The sequence below is a fragment of the Nelumbo lutea genome, chromosome 5 (assembly GCF_056320005.1).
Source record: "Nelumbo lutea isolate HS-2025 chromosome 5, American lotus-T2T, whole genome shotgun sequence".
Classification (NCBI taxonomy): Eukaryota; Viridiplantae; Streptophyta; class Magnoliopsida; order Proteales; family Nelumbonaceae; genus Nelumbo; species Nelumbo lutea.
In genome coordinates, this window is record NC_142688.1 from 84,191,752 (window position 1) to 84,208,528 (window position 16,777).

General features: G+C 39.5%; 1 protein-coding gene across 1 annotated transcript; it reads left to right on the forward strand.

Annotated features, from left to right (window-relative positions):
* The first annotated feature begins 4,436 nt into the window (after positions 1-4,436).
* Positions 4,437-10,162, forward strand: LOC148853195 (methylesterase 17-like). Its single transcript, XM_088943560.1, has 4 exons — positions 4,437-4,846; positions 4,986-5,126; positions 8,629-8,763; positions 9,803-10,162. Exons 1-4 carry the CDS (start codon positions 4,460-4,462, stop codon positions 10,085-10,087), a joined length of 948 nt encoding a protein of 315 aa, XP_088799686.1. The 5' UTR covers positions 4,437-4,459; the 3' UTR covers positions 10,088-10,162.
* Positions 10,163-16,777: the final 6,615 nt, after the last annotated feature.

The window sequence follows — 16,777 nt, forward strand, 5'->3', positions numbered from 1 at the left end:
TTCCAGTTTATGGAGTTGGTTGTTGTATTGTGGACTGAGGACTGAATGATTCTACACCCTATCGGTCTTTCTTGACCTCCCAATCCATACCTTCCCAAAACCTGTGTAGTGTGTTGAATTTTCACAATTCAAACCCTCCCCGACCTTAACCTCTCCACATTTAAGGGTGGGATGGGTCGGGTTGGTGGATTGGGTCCAGAAGCTGAGGTGGGTCAGGTTGGTGGATTGGGTCCAGAAGCTGTATCTAATTTCTTATTATTTTCTGTTATATATAAGCATTAAACAAGTAAAATAATATATATAAGTATCAAAATTTTTAATTATTTGATTAAGACACTTAGAAAACACATAAAATATCAATTATATATCCTTCACATAAAATTTAAAATATTATTAAATTCAATATATATATATATATATATATATATATATATATATATATATATTACATAAGTTCACATTTCTTCCAACAATATCATGTTGAAGAGGATTGGGTTTAGCCTAATATCATTCTATACTCATACCCATATGGATTGTAAAATCTCAAACCCATACCCATCCCATTGACACAGGTGCTGGAGGCCGGCACCCGCCAGATAAGATAGAAATTACCATCCCTATTTATGAATTATGACACTGGTTAAGTGCAGTGGGTCGCCATCACATCATTGAGTTGGGTTGAGATTTTCCGGTCCAAGCTCAACCCAATGTCCCAATCTTTTATCTTGTCTTAGGTTTAATATTACCAGATCAAGTCCAAACCCATATCTATCGGGTGGATAGGAACCATAGGATTGATTATTCAGGTTGTTTGAGCATGAAGATTTACATATGAAGATTGGGGGATTCGCTCCTCACTGAATATTCTTCACATCAACCTCAATATCTCACCATGAATAATAAATACAAATACAAGAGATGCTTTAAATATGCGATCGAAGCACATCTGGATTCATCAGTGTAATGTGAACAAAGATGAAAAAAAAGTAGGGTCACGTTCACCCACACGAGTTTGGATCTGCTGGCCATGCTCATCCAGATATACGTTAAAAATATAAGCAACTATAATACAACCGATGTTCCATATATGTGACTGGGTGAATGTGACCAGCAATATATTATGATCAGCAGATCTAGAATCCACCCATGCACGGGTGGATACAAGGAAGCGTGCATGACCACTTTTATTGGCCACAAACAATTTGTTATGACATGTACTGTCTTCAAAAAGAAATAACAAGGTAGCATACACATATCCTAAGAACACGACACTATTCAGTCTCCTGTGCGGGTGTGCGCCAGATTCAGTGACTTTTTTTAAGTTTTATCCTCATATTTCGGTTTCCATCTTGAGTCTTGAATTCATCAAAAGTCTGTCAATAGTCGATTCAATCATTTGGGTATTGAGTGACTCCAGATATTCTGTCCACAAGAATTCTGTCTATGTCTATCTACAATACACTACCTCCTGTGAATTGAAAATATTTCCCTCTAGAAAATACTATGCAGAGGATGAGATATTCTCCATTTATAATTGAGTGATATAGATTAGTTGGTAGTCGATAGGTGAGCCGAGTATATGACATATAACTTAGCTAGCGCCACACCATATTTGATAGGAGGATAGGATGGGATACTATTGTTTGGCAGATAGCCTTTGGTAGGCCTCAAGTTGTTAGCAATTGGCCTTTTTCATCACAGTCACAAAATGTCTTAAACCATACTAATTGAGAGTTGAGACATTTTGGATCTGTTGTTCCCTAGGTTACGTGTAACCTGTTAACTAATTACCAGTGAATACGACGGCAGTGTTCTGTTTACAAGAGTCCTACACTTGTGAGTACAAAATACAGGTATGTTCATTTATGGTCGTGATTGATTAAGTATCGATGATGACCAGTTTATATCTGTGGGCTCTTGTTGACAAGGCCCAAGTTCAAACAGCTAAAAGGCAGGCTTTCTATATTATGTCAGTGGATCTTATTATATCTTGTCATCAACAATATGGGAATTAAATTTAGGCCTCATTCATGGGAAATGTTCTCAATGGATGTGTTTGATTTGAAGGAAAAAGTAGGGAAAGGAAAGAAAAGATAGAGAAACCTTTACAAATCTTAAATTAGTTTTCCTACTTTTTCCTTCAAACCAAACATAATATTAATGAAAGGAAAGGAATTATTATATCTTGTCATCAACAATAATATTGTTGGCTTGTTGGGTGTTTTAGGGTTTGAATGTGAAAAGGAAAGCTTTGTTGTTGGGTTTGGGGCAAGGTGGGCTACGTCTTCCCCTCCCCTCCCATGTTCTGATTTTTATTCTTTATGATAATAGTAAATAAAAATGTAACTTAATTATAAACCTAATTTATTCTTTACTCTCATCAAATTTTTGTTCCTAAGGCTCAGTTTGGAAGGATTTCAAATATAAATATGTACAGTATAAATACATATAAAATACAAGGTTTTTATAATATTTTGTATCAATTTGTATTTATAATAAAAACAACTTATCTTAACATTTTTCCTATCCCTTCTTTCTCTCTTTATATCCTTTAAATTTGATTATCACATACCACAGAAAGCCTACAGTTCCACATGTTTCTGATATCCCATCACTTCCAATTTAAAGGGGATGTACCAACTACCAAGTGAAGTGACCCTCCTCTCTCTCATCCCTCCAAATGAACTCAGAGAGTCGCTAGATCTGGGCGCTCACATGTTAAAAGAATATATAAGACAGTACCAATGCATGGCACTTATTTTTCCCACAGCAAAAAGGTATCCCAACCCCAAACTCAAAATACGAACTTTTGGAAGGGGAGAGGAAAAAAGATCCGGGAGGCATTTGATAGGTTCCGTAATCTGTATGTCACCAACCGACCTTTTTGTGGGCCAAGCCCACTTCACTGCCATAGCCTTTAAAAAAAAGACAAAACCCTTTTTTGGCTGAAACCTTTTTACAGCTACAATGCCTACAGGGTGGATTACTTACGTTGATATACATGTAAATTGTAACATGGTGAAATTGGACATGAACAAAACCCATTTTAAGGCCTCGTTCACTTTTTATCCAGCTAAATGAATGCAATTATTTGGTATCTGGGTAAGTGCATTTATTCATGTTCTTTTATTTCCTACGTAAATAAGGTAATGATCATTTTATATAAAAATTCATTATGAAAAGTGTCATTTTTGTCCCATTCAAATGTTAGCAACTTTCCCCCTGTGTGGAAAAATTATTTACCCATTCGGGAGATGGGTATCACTTACCCGGATACCTAGGAAAATAAACTTTCCATGGTCCTCACAAAAATCTGAAAAATAAACATGAGATTCTTAGTCAATGGAAACCAAAATCCCATTGACCAAATTTCCCCCTCTCAAAATCCAAAAAAAGAACACCCCCTAAGACAAAATTGTTATGTGGCTAACCTTTTCAGCTTTGCACTCATCTTATCATTATGGAGAGTGACAATAAAATTCTCATTCAGGTGCTGATGCGTAAGAACTAAGAACTACTTGACTTTGGACTGAGTTCACATTAGCGCCCCACGGCACATTCCAACCATGTATTGGAAACATTTTTCGATGATGTCTCATTATATTCTGTACTTTTCATTGGGAGATGTTCTCAATACATGGTTGAGATGTGTTGTTAGTTATTTTGGACGCTGATGTGAACTCCCTTGGACTGCTAATTGGATTCAGATCTGCTTGTTACCCACAAGCTGTTCTTACATCTTAACTCATAAGACATTACGGCCTTGTCATTCATGGGGAGATGTTTCCAATACACAGTGGTAGCCTTTTGTGCATAGGTATGTGAGAACAACTAGTGAGTAGCAGATACCGAATGGCTGTTCACATTCGTCCATAACTTTTAGAGAAGCCAATAAACTAGCTGACACCCATGTAAATTTGGACATTGAAGAAGGTAAAGTTCATTCTTATGATGCTTTTTATTATTTAAAACCCCCACAAATTTTGATGAAAAACCAACTGATGGATTAGCATTTATATGATGGTAGTTGATTGGTTATAAGTTTTTCTAGTAATCTTTCTTGGATTGGAGTTGAGTTTGTGAACAAAGCAGGCTATATCCCCTATATATCATTTTCATTGCATTTCCATTTTGATAATGGTTAATAAAATTTTAAGATGGGTACCCCCTCCAAAGTTTAAATAAATACAAGGAAAATAAAATTACCGGGTTAATAGGTACATAAATATACAGGAGTTCACTCAGGAAAAAAAATGTTAAGAACAAGACAAGATCCATCATTTTTTGTCAGAGTTGCATTCTTCATTTATTGTTATATATAATTAGACGGGGTATGCTTATTAATTAATTATTAATTATATAGGACTGATCAGATATATCTCTACCACAGCTCGATCGACCTCACATAAGCTCTGTCACATGCATGTGCACTATATAACAAGTACTGAAGTGTATGTAGATGAATTATCTTGTGCACTTGATCAGTCTGAGCTCATTAAAAAATAAAACCAAAGTGGAAGAAGAAGAAGAAGAAGAAGAAGAGGAGGAAGAGGAGATGTTGATAAGATCTGAGGATGCTATGGGAGAGAAGAACGTGATAAAGGTAACATCCTCTGTATTCATCTCCTCCTCCCCAGCCCACTTCGTGCTGGTGCATGGTATAGGAGGGGGGGGCTGGTGTTGGTACAAAGTCCGGTGTCTCTTGGAGAGTTCCGGTTACAAGGTAACGTGTCTCGACCTCAAGAGCGCTGGAATCGATCAATCCAACCCCGATTCCATTCTCTCTTTCGAAGAATACAACAAACCACTCATCGACTTCTTGTCCGACTTGCCGCAGGACCAGAAAGTATTCAACTAATTCTCTCTCTCTCTCTATAGATATATTCTTCTTCCGTTCTTCGTTTCGACTGTACGTACTATTCTTCTCAAACTCTAGCCCCGTAATATAAAGCAATACTGTGCTGTTTGTGCTTGGTGTTTATCAGGTAATATTGGTGGGACACAGCGCCGGAGGAATGAACGTCACCGATGCTATCCATAGGTTTGCAAAGAAAATCGCGGCGGCCATCTACGTAGGAGCGACGATGCTTCGTTCGGGGTTTCGGACGGACCAAGACGTCAAAGATGTAATTTCCTTCACTGCTAATATATAATCAGTCGCTCACAGCATATATGCTACTTTACACTACATCTACACCTGCTTATTGCTTACTCATCTGTAAAAGCAGCAGGTAGAACTGAGAAGCTAAAGAGCTCGACCATCCTTTCTCAGTTCTTAGACCTTAGTCCTTACATAAGTAACACAATCCAGCTCCCCGGCTTCTAAGACATGGACAACGGGTTGCGTACCCAATCAAGAGAAGACACGTCAGCGATCCGTATTCTTTCAGATTATCATCAACTGACGTGTTTATACTTGATTGGATTCTTTAGCCCGTTGTAGACGTCTTATTCGTAGCAGTTTTTTAGGCCAATTGTTGTTGTCCTATCCCTTAGGACTTGTATGCAGAGGGAAGGACTAGGGTGGGAGGATTGGACGGTCTGAAATGGATGTGGGCCACCCTAAGTGAAAAAACAGTGGAGCAAATAGTTGTTGCGCACTCTGAGTCCTGTTGAGTTGCCCACTTACATCATTTACTCACATATATTTTATCTATCTATGTATAATATATCCAAATTATATCTATATATATATATATATATATAAGAAATAAAACAGCAAAAAACCAGCGGAGTCGTAAATTGTCAGGGAGTGGGGAATGGGGGATCAGTTGGGATAAATGTTTTTGCAGAAAAATCGGTTGGGGTTCCACGTCACATAATACAGCCACGCTGGGTGCTGGACTGTTACGCTCTCTACGTGGACCAGCCTATGACCCTCTCCCTTCCTTTTCAATTTTCACGGATATCGTCTACAGACTCTGCACTCTCAACCTCTTTTGTCTTCATCTAAACTTGTAATTACTTGTTTGGCTTGGCCTTTGGGTCGTATAGCCATCTATCCAAATGTTTATAGATTATCTAGTAATGAACACCCACCGACTTTCATCCTCTAGGGGTCCAACACCATATGCTTCGTATGCATGTGAGATCCATGTTGACGGAGTTGATGCACAAGTGCATTATGATTTATGACCGGTCGGTTGCCTACTTCGAGAATGAAACCACGGGTTTACGGATTTCAGATCGGATGCGCTGTAAAACCTAGGGTGTTGAGATCAGATTGGCTCCCCACAGCACCTCCCACTCGTGTACTGGGAGTAGACCTGGCAAAAAATGGATCAAATTCATGAACCCAATCCGAAAAAACAGTGTTAGGGTTTCAAATTAAGGTATCTAAATGTGAGAATGACCTGACCTGCCCTGGAAAAAAACTGGGTTGGGTTGGGTCATGGGTTAATCCGCTGACTTGATTGTAAGTCTTAATTGTGACTATTTATGCATTGTTAAAAGTTTCCACTCTTTTAATTTTTTTTCTATTTAGTCTTTACTCTTTAAATCGTTAAATGTTTAATTTTTTTTTATTTTACATTTGAAATTTTAAGGTTAATTCTTTAAATTTTGACATTTTCATGTAGTTTTTCTTTAGTTTTTGGGATGACCCAAATTGACCCATGGGTCAACCCTAACCCAAACATTTAGGATTAGGGTCTAGCATTTGACAACCCAACCCATAATCAACCTGAAGTGTCTTGACCCAGCCTGAACCCGACCCAGCCAACCCAAATTGCCAGGTCTAATTGGGAGACAATGGATTTGGTCCTTATAGTATCATCCTCTTACCATTCTCATAGTCCATTACATTTGAACGTTGAGAATATCTCTCCATAAAAAATATATATACAAATACAAAGAGATATTCCCAATGCATAGATATAAAAGATTGTGAAGATGATATAAGGATCAAATCTGATCTCGTATTGAGAACATCTCTCCCATTAAAATACCTTAATTACTAAGAATTATTATTAATCTATATCACTTGTACTTAATAATGTTGCTATTAATATATTCATGCATACATACAAACATATTTGCTCACGAGTTCAGATTTAATCCTAACATAGGGTCCCAAACAATTGGTCCAAACAGCCATGTATTGGGAACATTGGGATGAGATCTACTCACAACAATGACTACCCCAACATGTTTCCAACATTATATATGTCTGCACATCTCATCATGGCATTAGGACCCACCATAGTTGTGAGGTGTAGACAGATCATGTTAGAGCGTGTTGGAACAGCTTTTTATTATGAGCAGGTTGGGACTTGGGAAAAACTGTGGTTTTTAAAAACAAATTGGTCAGGGGTCCGGTTACTGGTTTGAACGGTCCGATCGTTCGACCTGAGTGCCCAGCCCGTTTTGACAAAAAAAAATTAAAAATTTTTGAAAAATGGTCAAAATTGTTCGAATGGTTCAAACTGTTAACTGGAAGGTTCAACGGTTTACTGACCAAAATCAACAGTTTTGGGGGGAAAAAGCGGTTTGGAGGAAAATGGAACCAGTCAGATGGCTGGGTCCCAATTTTTCCCGTCCGACCATCCAGTCTGGTCCAGTTTTGAAAACAGTGGAAAAAACTCCCTTGTCCCATGCAGCTGTTCATGGAAGTGTTCCCTATGTAAAGCTGCAATGGCTGTTGGAACCAATTGTTAGGACCTTGTCTTGGGATCACATCCGAACTCATTGGTGACACTCCCAGAAGATGGATCATTTCAAATTCTTCTTCCTCCACTTCCCCAATCCAATCATTGACGAACCCATTCACAATAATCTCAACTGAATAGGTCACTTGCTGGTTGCTGTAGAGAGTAGGAAAATCTTTCCAAGTATTAAATCTATATTGTAAATAAATTTATTAATTGTTTATTCCAAACAAGTGCCCAGACTAGGTATAGATTTCTACTCCCTCCCTCATGAGATCAAGGTGAATATTAGATGCATAAGTTTCAATTTGGGAAGAATGTAAATGCAAATATAAATACTGTCATTCATGAACCTTGTATGTTTGTATTTATAGTCTAATGATTAATCAGCCCAGTTCAGAATTCTTAGTTTCACGTACAGGGAAAGAAACCTAATCCTGGACTCATGCTAAATCCACGGGCAGGCTGCGGTTTATAAGGGGGTTACTAGTAGATTATGGGGTACTCTAATTTCAGAATTCTACATTTAAATGAAGTGTACTACTTCTCCCTTCTTTTCCCTTTTGCATGGATGATGTCATTGGAACAAGGATTGGCTGATGGCAATAACTGTATAGCTGGTTGTGGAATCATTAATAATGTTCTAGGTCAGGAATAAAATACATGAGACCCACATTTTTTACAACAGAACTCATGAGTTTATTATTGGCATGGACCATTACCAATTTACCATTGATTCCTCAACCTGTTAAACGGCCATTGTATTCAGACAATCCAAATTGCTGTCATTTGGGGGATTGGAAGAGAACTGTATGACCGTAGTTGCAGCAGGTTTTGCTCTCATCCACATATCAAATTAGTACCATTTAACGTGTAACTGCACACAGCCCAATTGACAATTTGACATATTGTTTACCCAACTTATTCATGTTATTTTCTCATTTTTATTAATCATCTTTTTCTTCTGGATGCCACCAAACAGGGTGTTCCTGTGCTGTTCAAAACGGGGGACATGTGTGAATTGAGATATGGTTTAGGACCAAACCAGCCTCCCACCAGCATCATTATAAAGAAAGAATTTCAGCACAGGATGGCCTACCATATGAGTCCTCAAGAGGTAAAGCCCCTAATCTACCTTGAGCAAGAGTCTTACATACCAACCATCAAAGTGTTTCAGATAAACGCCTTCTTTTGAAGGTCACTGCTCCATTTCTTTGGAATTGGATCAAGGTTTTTAAAACTGGATTGGATAGGGAATTGTTCTGAGGATGGTTCCCGGGTTGAATGGTTTGATCATTTAGTCTAAATAGACAGTCCATTCTGACAACAAATTAAAAACAAAAAATAAAAAAATAAAAAATGGTCAAAAATCATTGTCCAAATTGGTGGTTCAACAGTTTGCTAACCAAACCAATGGCAGTTTTGGGGTGAATTGAACCAATCAGGTGACTAGTGACCGGTTTTTTTGGTCTGGCTGTCTAGCCTGGTCCGGTTTTGAAAACATTGCTTTGGATAGTTTATGAAAACGTTAAACAGCAGAAACTGCTTGTAACTCAGGTGGATTGACTGGTTTTAGGGTGCCAAATATGGCATGGGATTCAAGATTTTTAAAATCGAACCAGACAACGAACCGGTCAGGGGTCCAGTTCCCAGGTCGAAAGGACGGTCCATTTTGACAAAACAATAAAAAATAAAAAAATAAAAAAGGGTCAAAACCATTGAATGGTTTGGACAGTTCGAACACCCAGATCAACGGTTTGTTGATCAAATCAATGATTTTTAGCAAAATAATGATTCTGAGGTAAAATAGAACCAATCATCTTACAAGTTCCCGATATCTCACTATGTATTGGAAACATCTTTACATGAATAAAAATATATAAGGATGGGAGATGTTTCCAAATTCCATTGTGCAGCTGGGACGCTCCGTAAAGAGCAGATCATATCCCACACAGTCCTATGAAGAGGATTTTAATAATTCATAATTTTGAAAAAAAAAACTCAGAATATAAAACTGTTAGAATAGGTATCAAGTAAAGGAATTAATCAGAAATCTTTGGTTGGATAATTTTTTTTGACAAACATTTTATTTTTGGACCAAATCTTAGTTAATTAGTATGTTTGCTTGGTTGGATAATTTTTTTGGAGGTAATCAGGACTCCACCTTGGCTTCGATGCTCGTGAAGCCAGGGCCACTTCAGGCGTTACGAGGAGCAAAATTTGGTGAGGGAGGAGGACAAGGCGTAGATCAGGTCAGGCGTGTTTACATAAAGACGATGCACGATCGAATCTTGAAGCCCGAGCAGCAAGAAGTTATGATACAAAGGTGGCCGCCGTCTAATGTCTTCGTTCTGGAAAGCGACCACAGCCCCTTCTTCTCCGCTCCCTTTATGCTATTCAATTTGTTGCTCAAAGCTGCTTCTTCCGCCGATTGCATCTAGATTTTAGACGCTTCATGTTCTCTAACAGCCCATGAACATTTATTGTATATATAAGTATACATTTGGAAAAAGAAATCCTGGCAGCTGCTTACGTAGACAAACTAATAATACCACTAGTAATTAATAAGGTCGGTGTTTGGCATCAATGCTGTTGTTTTAGAAAATGCTAACACATCAATGCCATATTGAAACTTCAGAAAATTATAACATGTTTGAAACCATTTTTTTCATAAAAAATGGTGCCCCAAACCATTTCTTGAAGGCGTGGTAGGGGGAAACGCCAAATTTGACATTTTCTCTATTTGAAGCTCGTTGCTACAAATGAGGACATGATGTGGTAGTGACGTGGACTTCCTATAATGGGTACTGATGAAGGGTTTTCTGGCAGCACCCTATCGTTTGGACTACTTCTAGGTGGCCGACGATTCGGAGGCTAAAGTGGAGGATTTTTGCTGGATGAGGACTTGGATGCCCAGCTGACTAGGCCGAGATGGGAGTAGATTGGGTGCCGAGCTAGGTTGATTGCTGAGCTAGGTAGCTCTTCAGAGAAACCGGCGAGGTTGCTCCGATGATTAAGTTAGTACTCTCGTAGTAGATCACGAGCTAAAAAATCACAAGGTATGAAAACTAAAATGTGTTTACTCGCTTCTCCTGTGTCATTCGGGTTGGTGCCTTTATATAGGCATTGTTTGATGTGGGCCTCACGCACCACACCCAGTATTTCTGGAAGGTCGTGCCTAACCAGTCCGAGATCCTCGGAGGAAACTGCCATGCATGTTGACCATCCTTCGGAACATTGGTACGTGGGCCAACTTCTGAGAAACCTGGGAGCATCGGGATATGCATGCCGAATTTGTCAGCGAACACATCTTGCAAGTCACCGCCTGGTCCCCAGTCAGGTCGGCAAGCTCTCGAGGGAAGTCACTCCTTGCGTCGAGGTCACTTTGGCCGGTGACGAGGTGCTACAGGCTGACCCTGGACGAGGTGCTATAAGTCGACCTAAGTTGTGGTCGAAGTCGCAAGGTCGGTGGTAAAGGGAAGTTGCCAGGTCGGGGTAAAGATGAGCTGCGATCTGGAACTCCAAATCATTACTTAGGTGGTGCCTAGGTGTCATCTAATCATTCTGAGATGCCATGCGTCATAACGTGACTGGAGGGCCAAATCCGCCTTCATCAATTGCCCCCTACTCTCAAGCTGAGGGCAGCTCGGCGAAGGGCATAGATCATTCCTTTTGGCTTGGAATGACTGTTTGATGAGCTTGTAGTCGTATGCGTTGGTCCAATTTGCTTCTCAGGTTGGAAAAGCTCAAGTGTTTGCAGCCTTACGCAGGACCTTGTCGTCTTGATTTTCGAGGCATGAAAGCGGATTCATCTGCTCGATGAGAGGTGAAGCAGGTATCCCGAGGACATCTACCTTATTAGGGATGCAACCATCAAGGGGTTCTGCAATTCAACCTATTACCTCAAGAGCGGAGCTCCTCATGCCATCCTCAATAAGGGGTTCTAACTACATGACTTATTTTATTAAGTCACTCCGCCTAAGTAGACTTCGATGCAATGTCACTTGAACTGGTTCTCAAAAGAGTAGCCAATGAGTTCGACACAGAGCCTAAAACCGAAGTGAAGAGATAGTCTAAGTTTGCATCCGTCATGGTGCTGAGAGCGAACTAGTCTTTCCTTTGTTCTCTTTCTCGTGTTGAATGCGAACTACTTTTTGTTTCGCCTGTGCAAAAGAGGCAACTGGGTCTTATGTGGTGAAGATGTCTTTTATCACCTCGGCACCTTAGCACTTAGGCTCTGAGAGTGACTCGCAGTCTACTCTCCTTATCCTTGATCTTACCCATGCTAAAGAGGAGATTGGGTCTCATGTGGTGCCGATGTCTTTCATCAGCTTGGCACCTTAGCCCTTGGGCTCTAGGAGTGACTCGCAGTCCACTCTCCTTATCCTTATTTAACCGACGTGCGACCTGACCTTTTCGCCTAAGTGGGTGGTCATTCTGTAGTAATTTTTCATAGACTGCTTCTATGTCATCCCGTGGGATTATCTTCTTGGGTGAGTGCTTGCGAGACCACAACGTACATGTTCTGCCCCCCTTGTGAGGACATAATGTTGTTGTCGGTGTGAGTCGGCAGTTCAGGGCCACGGTTGCACTGCATCAACCTCGTTAGTGACGCCGGTCATCCACTCCTACAAGAAGCCACTGGGGGCTCGACCTACGGGGGCATCACTACTGACTCTAGGTCACCAACTCGCACGGGAGCCTTGGAAGGCTCGACCTGTAAGGGCTTCCATGCAGTCTATTGGCTGCCAATTCCGGCGGAAGCTTCAAAGAACTCATCTTCTAGAGGCGACCTCGCGAAGCAGGGTTGATGAGGCCTTGTCCTAGCTGACTGCTGTTGAGGATGTTCTGTTGTTGTCTACATCAGGCTTCTTCCATGCTCAGATATGGAAATTCATGCTTCACCTCATAGAACTGCTACGTTTCAATCCCAGCAGGAACTACTGATGGCTCTACCGCGGGGAGAGGAGCATTCACATAGAGTAACGGTGTATTTATCTAGGGCACTGAGGATGCTGAGTTTGGCCTGAACTTGTCTGCTTGTCAAAGGGGAGTTCTCTAGGTTCCTCATAGATGTTTTTGCCCCCCAGTAATCGGTATTCATTCTGGGTGTTGATACTGCTCAAAGGTGCCTTTGAGTTCATAAAAAATGGAAATTAGAAAGTGAGAACTTTAGTTTCTAAAATGTGAGATCTTAGCTTTCTGGAAGAAGAGGACTTAGCCTTTTAGAAAGTGAGAACTTGGCTTCTTGTAGCATTTCCCGCAGACGATGCTAATTGATGAAGCGCATTTCAGCAGCTCCCGACTGGTAGGTGACTCGGATGCCTGGCTAAATAATCCCTACCTGGAATGTGGCTTGAATGCTTGGCTGAATGGTTCCTACTTGGAAGGTGGCTTGGATGCCTAGCTGAATTGCGACGAGTTGAAAAGGTGGCTCTGATGTCTAGCTGAGTGGTGACGAGCTGGAGAGGTGGCTCTGATGCGACCTACAAGGACACAGTGTCAGAGTGCTCGGGTTGCTTTACCCGGGGTGGGCACTCCGATGCTTAAGTTAGCGAATCAGAGATTTTAAGATAGCTAAATGTGAGAGAGGTGGAGAGCTGCGAGAACTAAATTATGCCTCTCCCCCTTGGGGTTGGAGGTAAGGCCTTTATATAGGCATTGTTTAGTGTGGGCCTCACGCTCCGCACTCGGGATTTCTGGGTGGTCGTGCCTAACCAGTCCGAGATCCTCGGAGGTAACTGCCATGCATGTTTACCATCCTCCGGAACATTCATTACGTGGGATAACTTCTGAGAAACCTGGGAGCATTGGGATATGCATGTCGAATTTATCAGTGAGCACATCTCGCAGGTCACCGCCTGGTCCCCAATCAGGTCGGCAAGCCCTCGAGGGAAGTCGCTCCTCACGTCGAGGTCACTTTGGTCGGAGATGAGGTGCTACAGGTTGACCCTGGACGAGGTGTTGCAAGTCGACCTAAGTTGTGGTCGAAGTCACTAGGTCGGTGGTAAAGGGAGGTCGTCAGGTCGGGGTAAAGACGAGCTTCGATCTGGAACTCCAAATCATCACTTAGATGGTGTCTAGGTGTCATCTAGTCATTCTGAGATGCCATGCGTCATGACATGACTAGAGGGTCAAATCCGCCCTCATCGGGTACCAGTGCTGAAAACAAATATGGAGCACTGGTATCAAACAGAAGGTATTGTTGTTGCCTCAGAAAACATTTTACCTGGCAGCAACGTTTCCAAAAAAAAATACACCAATTTCTCATAAAACGGCGCTTCCAATCCACACATATTCAATGCAGCATCCATGCCAAACATATACAAGATTTCCCTTGCACTTTGGAGGTTTGATATTTAAGCCTGAATGATATACCAAATCTATGCAAAAGCATAGGCAATCAATTAAAGTGGCATCCTTTGGTCAAATCAAATTTCACCATCTAAGGGTCATTTGATTTGCAGAATTTCAAATATTTGGTTAGATGGAACCAGAATTCCATTCCCATTCCTAGTGGAATGGTCATTCCCTCCCTCTCTCTTGGGAATGAAATCTCATTCCAACTTGTTCCAATTCTCATTCTAATACTTGTCTGAATCAAACAGACTATAAGAATAGATTATTCCAATTCCAACCTGTGAGGATTTTAATTTTAATTTTAGCTCTAAACCAAACGGACTCTAACTTACATAAATTTTAGTTAAGCTTGACCAATCAAGTAATGCAATAAAATTTCTTAAAAATATCTAAGCCACGCGATGAACCAAATAAACTTGATATAAACTATCAAACTGTCCCAAGCTTAGGCAATTAATCTCTTCCATCATATGATGTAACAAAGGCTTCAATAAATCCAGCCCAATCAGATAGATAATACCAAATCAATGAAAAGATTTATGCCACGAAAGTAAATTCTTAACATCTTTAAACTAATTTCAATCGTCCAAGTTATTTACCAAATAACCAACAAAATCAAATGTAAAGCATAGGCTATCTTATCATGTGCACCCTGTTCTACCCCTCCCCTGATTCCCCTGTAATGTGTATTGTGTAGATCGTTACATTCACAAGGAAAAAAACAAGGTTTTTAAAAACGAACCAGAAACAGAATTGGTCAGGGGACTGGTTTCTGGTTAAGCGGTTCAACCGTCCGAGTTGAATGGTTCGATCAGTAATGTCATAAATAAAATAAAAATAAAGAATATATCTATAAATAATAAAAAATAGCATAAATTAAATAAAATACAGAAAATAAAACTATCTAAATATAAGAATAATACAAAATAAAATACAGAAAAAACACAAAAATTTCAAAATATACAGAAAAAAAACAAAAAATTGCAAATAAATAGAGAAAAATACAGACTAAACCACATGTGAACTAGGGACTAAACCATTCTGATTCTGATTCCAACTGTGAACCAATCGGACCCTAATATTGCATACTTCCAAGCTAGAGGTGTTAATTGGATGGATTTGGTCCAACCCGATCCAGTCCAATGTGAGTCCACTTATAAATGGACTGAACCCAATCCAGTCAAAATCCAATACAAACCAAATCCAATCCAATCCACTAAAATGTAAATGGATTGGATTGGATCCAACCCAAACGGAATGAAATATCAAAAATTATATATAAGCACTTTTAGCATTGAAAAAAAACACTTTGGTAAAAGTACTTTGATAAAAATATTTTCATAAAAGTGCTTTTACAAAAGCACTTTATTGAAAGTACTTCAGAAAGTTCTTTTGTAAAAGCACGTTTTGAAAAGTACTTTATAAAAATGCTTTCATAAAAGTATTTTTGTAAAAGTGCTTTTATTAAAGTGATTTTGTAAAAGTGCTTTTATAAAACTACTTCTGTGAAAGTGCTTTCATAAAAGTACTTTTGTAAAAGTGTTTTCATAAAAATATTTTTATAAAAGTGCTTTTATAAAAATATTTTCGTAAAAGTGCTTTCGTGAAAGTACTTTTACTTTCATAAAAATGATTTAATGTTGTTTTCAGTTTTGATTGATTTCAAATTGGACAAGGGTTTGGCCTCATGGTCGGATTGGAGCTTAGAATGTTACACAACAATAAACTACCAAATTCAGAATCATGAAGACCTGGAATATGGGGTAGAGATGGCCAATCTGCATACTCATTATCATTGATGCAGAAACACCTACAATACAGTGCACCACAAACTACAAGATGCCACAAGGATTGCTTATTCAATTTTTCCATCATCTTGTGGTAGATGTAAAGGAGAAAGCGAACATCATCAGCAACTGCACAGACCATCATTTCAAACAATGGCCTATATGTTCAAAATTCAGGATCCTGAAAATGTATACAAGGACATATATCAATCCCAAGCAAGCAAGAAGATGTAGCAAACAACATCATAAATGTGTTGTGATGCACATGTGAGTAGGTGTACGGAATGAGCGAATGAGGAATGAAAGAGAGTCCCACATTGAAAAGACACAAGAAGTGCAAAAGACTTATATATAAGAGTGGCCCATAACCCGATAGCTTAAGCTTTTGGATTGTAAGTGGTGTCTATCTCTTGTGTACAAGTCTTACGCGCATGTACATGTACAAAGCCCCCGGTTTTGGCAACTCCTCATGGTCTGTGACCCCTCGAGGCCCAACAAAATGCACCAATTGTATAACCAGTATCCACAAAATTCTGCATCCAGCTACAAGGAAACAAATCAGGTAAAAAATTGGAACAGGATAACAATGTAAACATGATTGAACTGCTAAGCTTAATATTTCTGCAAATACACTCCATGTGATTCTTAATTTCTTGCTTTTTGTACTACATTTTGAAACAAATTAAAAATATTTGATTTGGTTCTTCTGGCTTTAAACAATATATAGGTAATTAGATATTAGTTCAGTTGTTTGGCTTGAACTTCATAAACATGTTTTAGAAATTAGGACTAGAACAAAGAGAAGGTGCAGGAGGTTTTGATCAACTCAATCACAGTTAGGGTGGGGCACAAATGCACAATGGGTGAAAACAAGATAGATATCATGGATTTCAACATGGATGACACCATTAAGGGATGCTTCAACATGTTATCATCTTTACAATAACTACAACTTCTGAATATTGGTCTCATCCTTCCATGAAT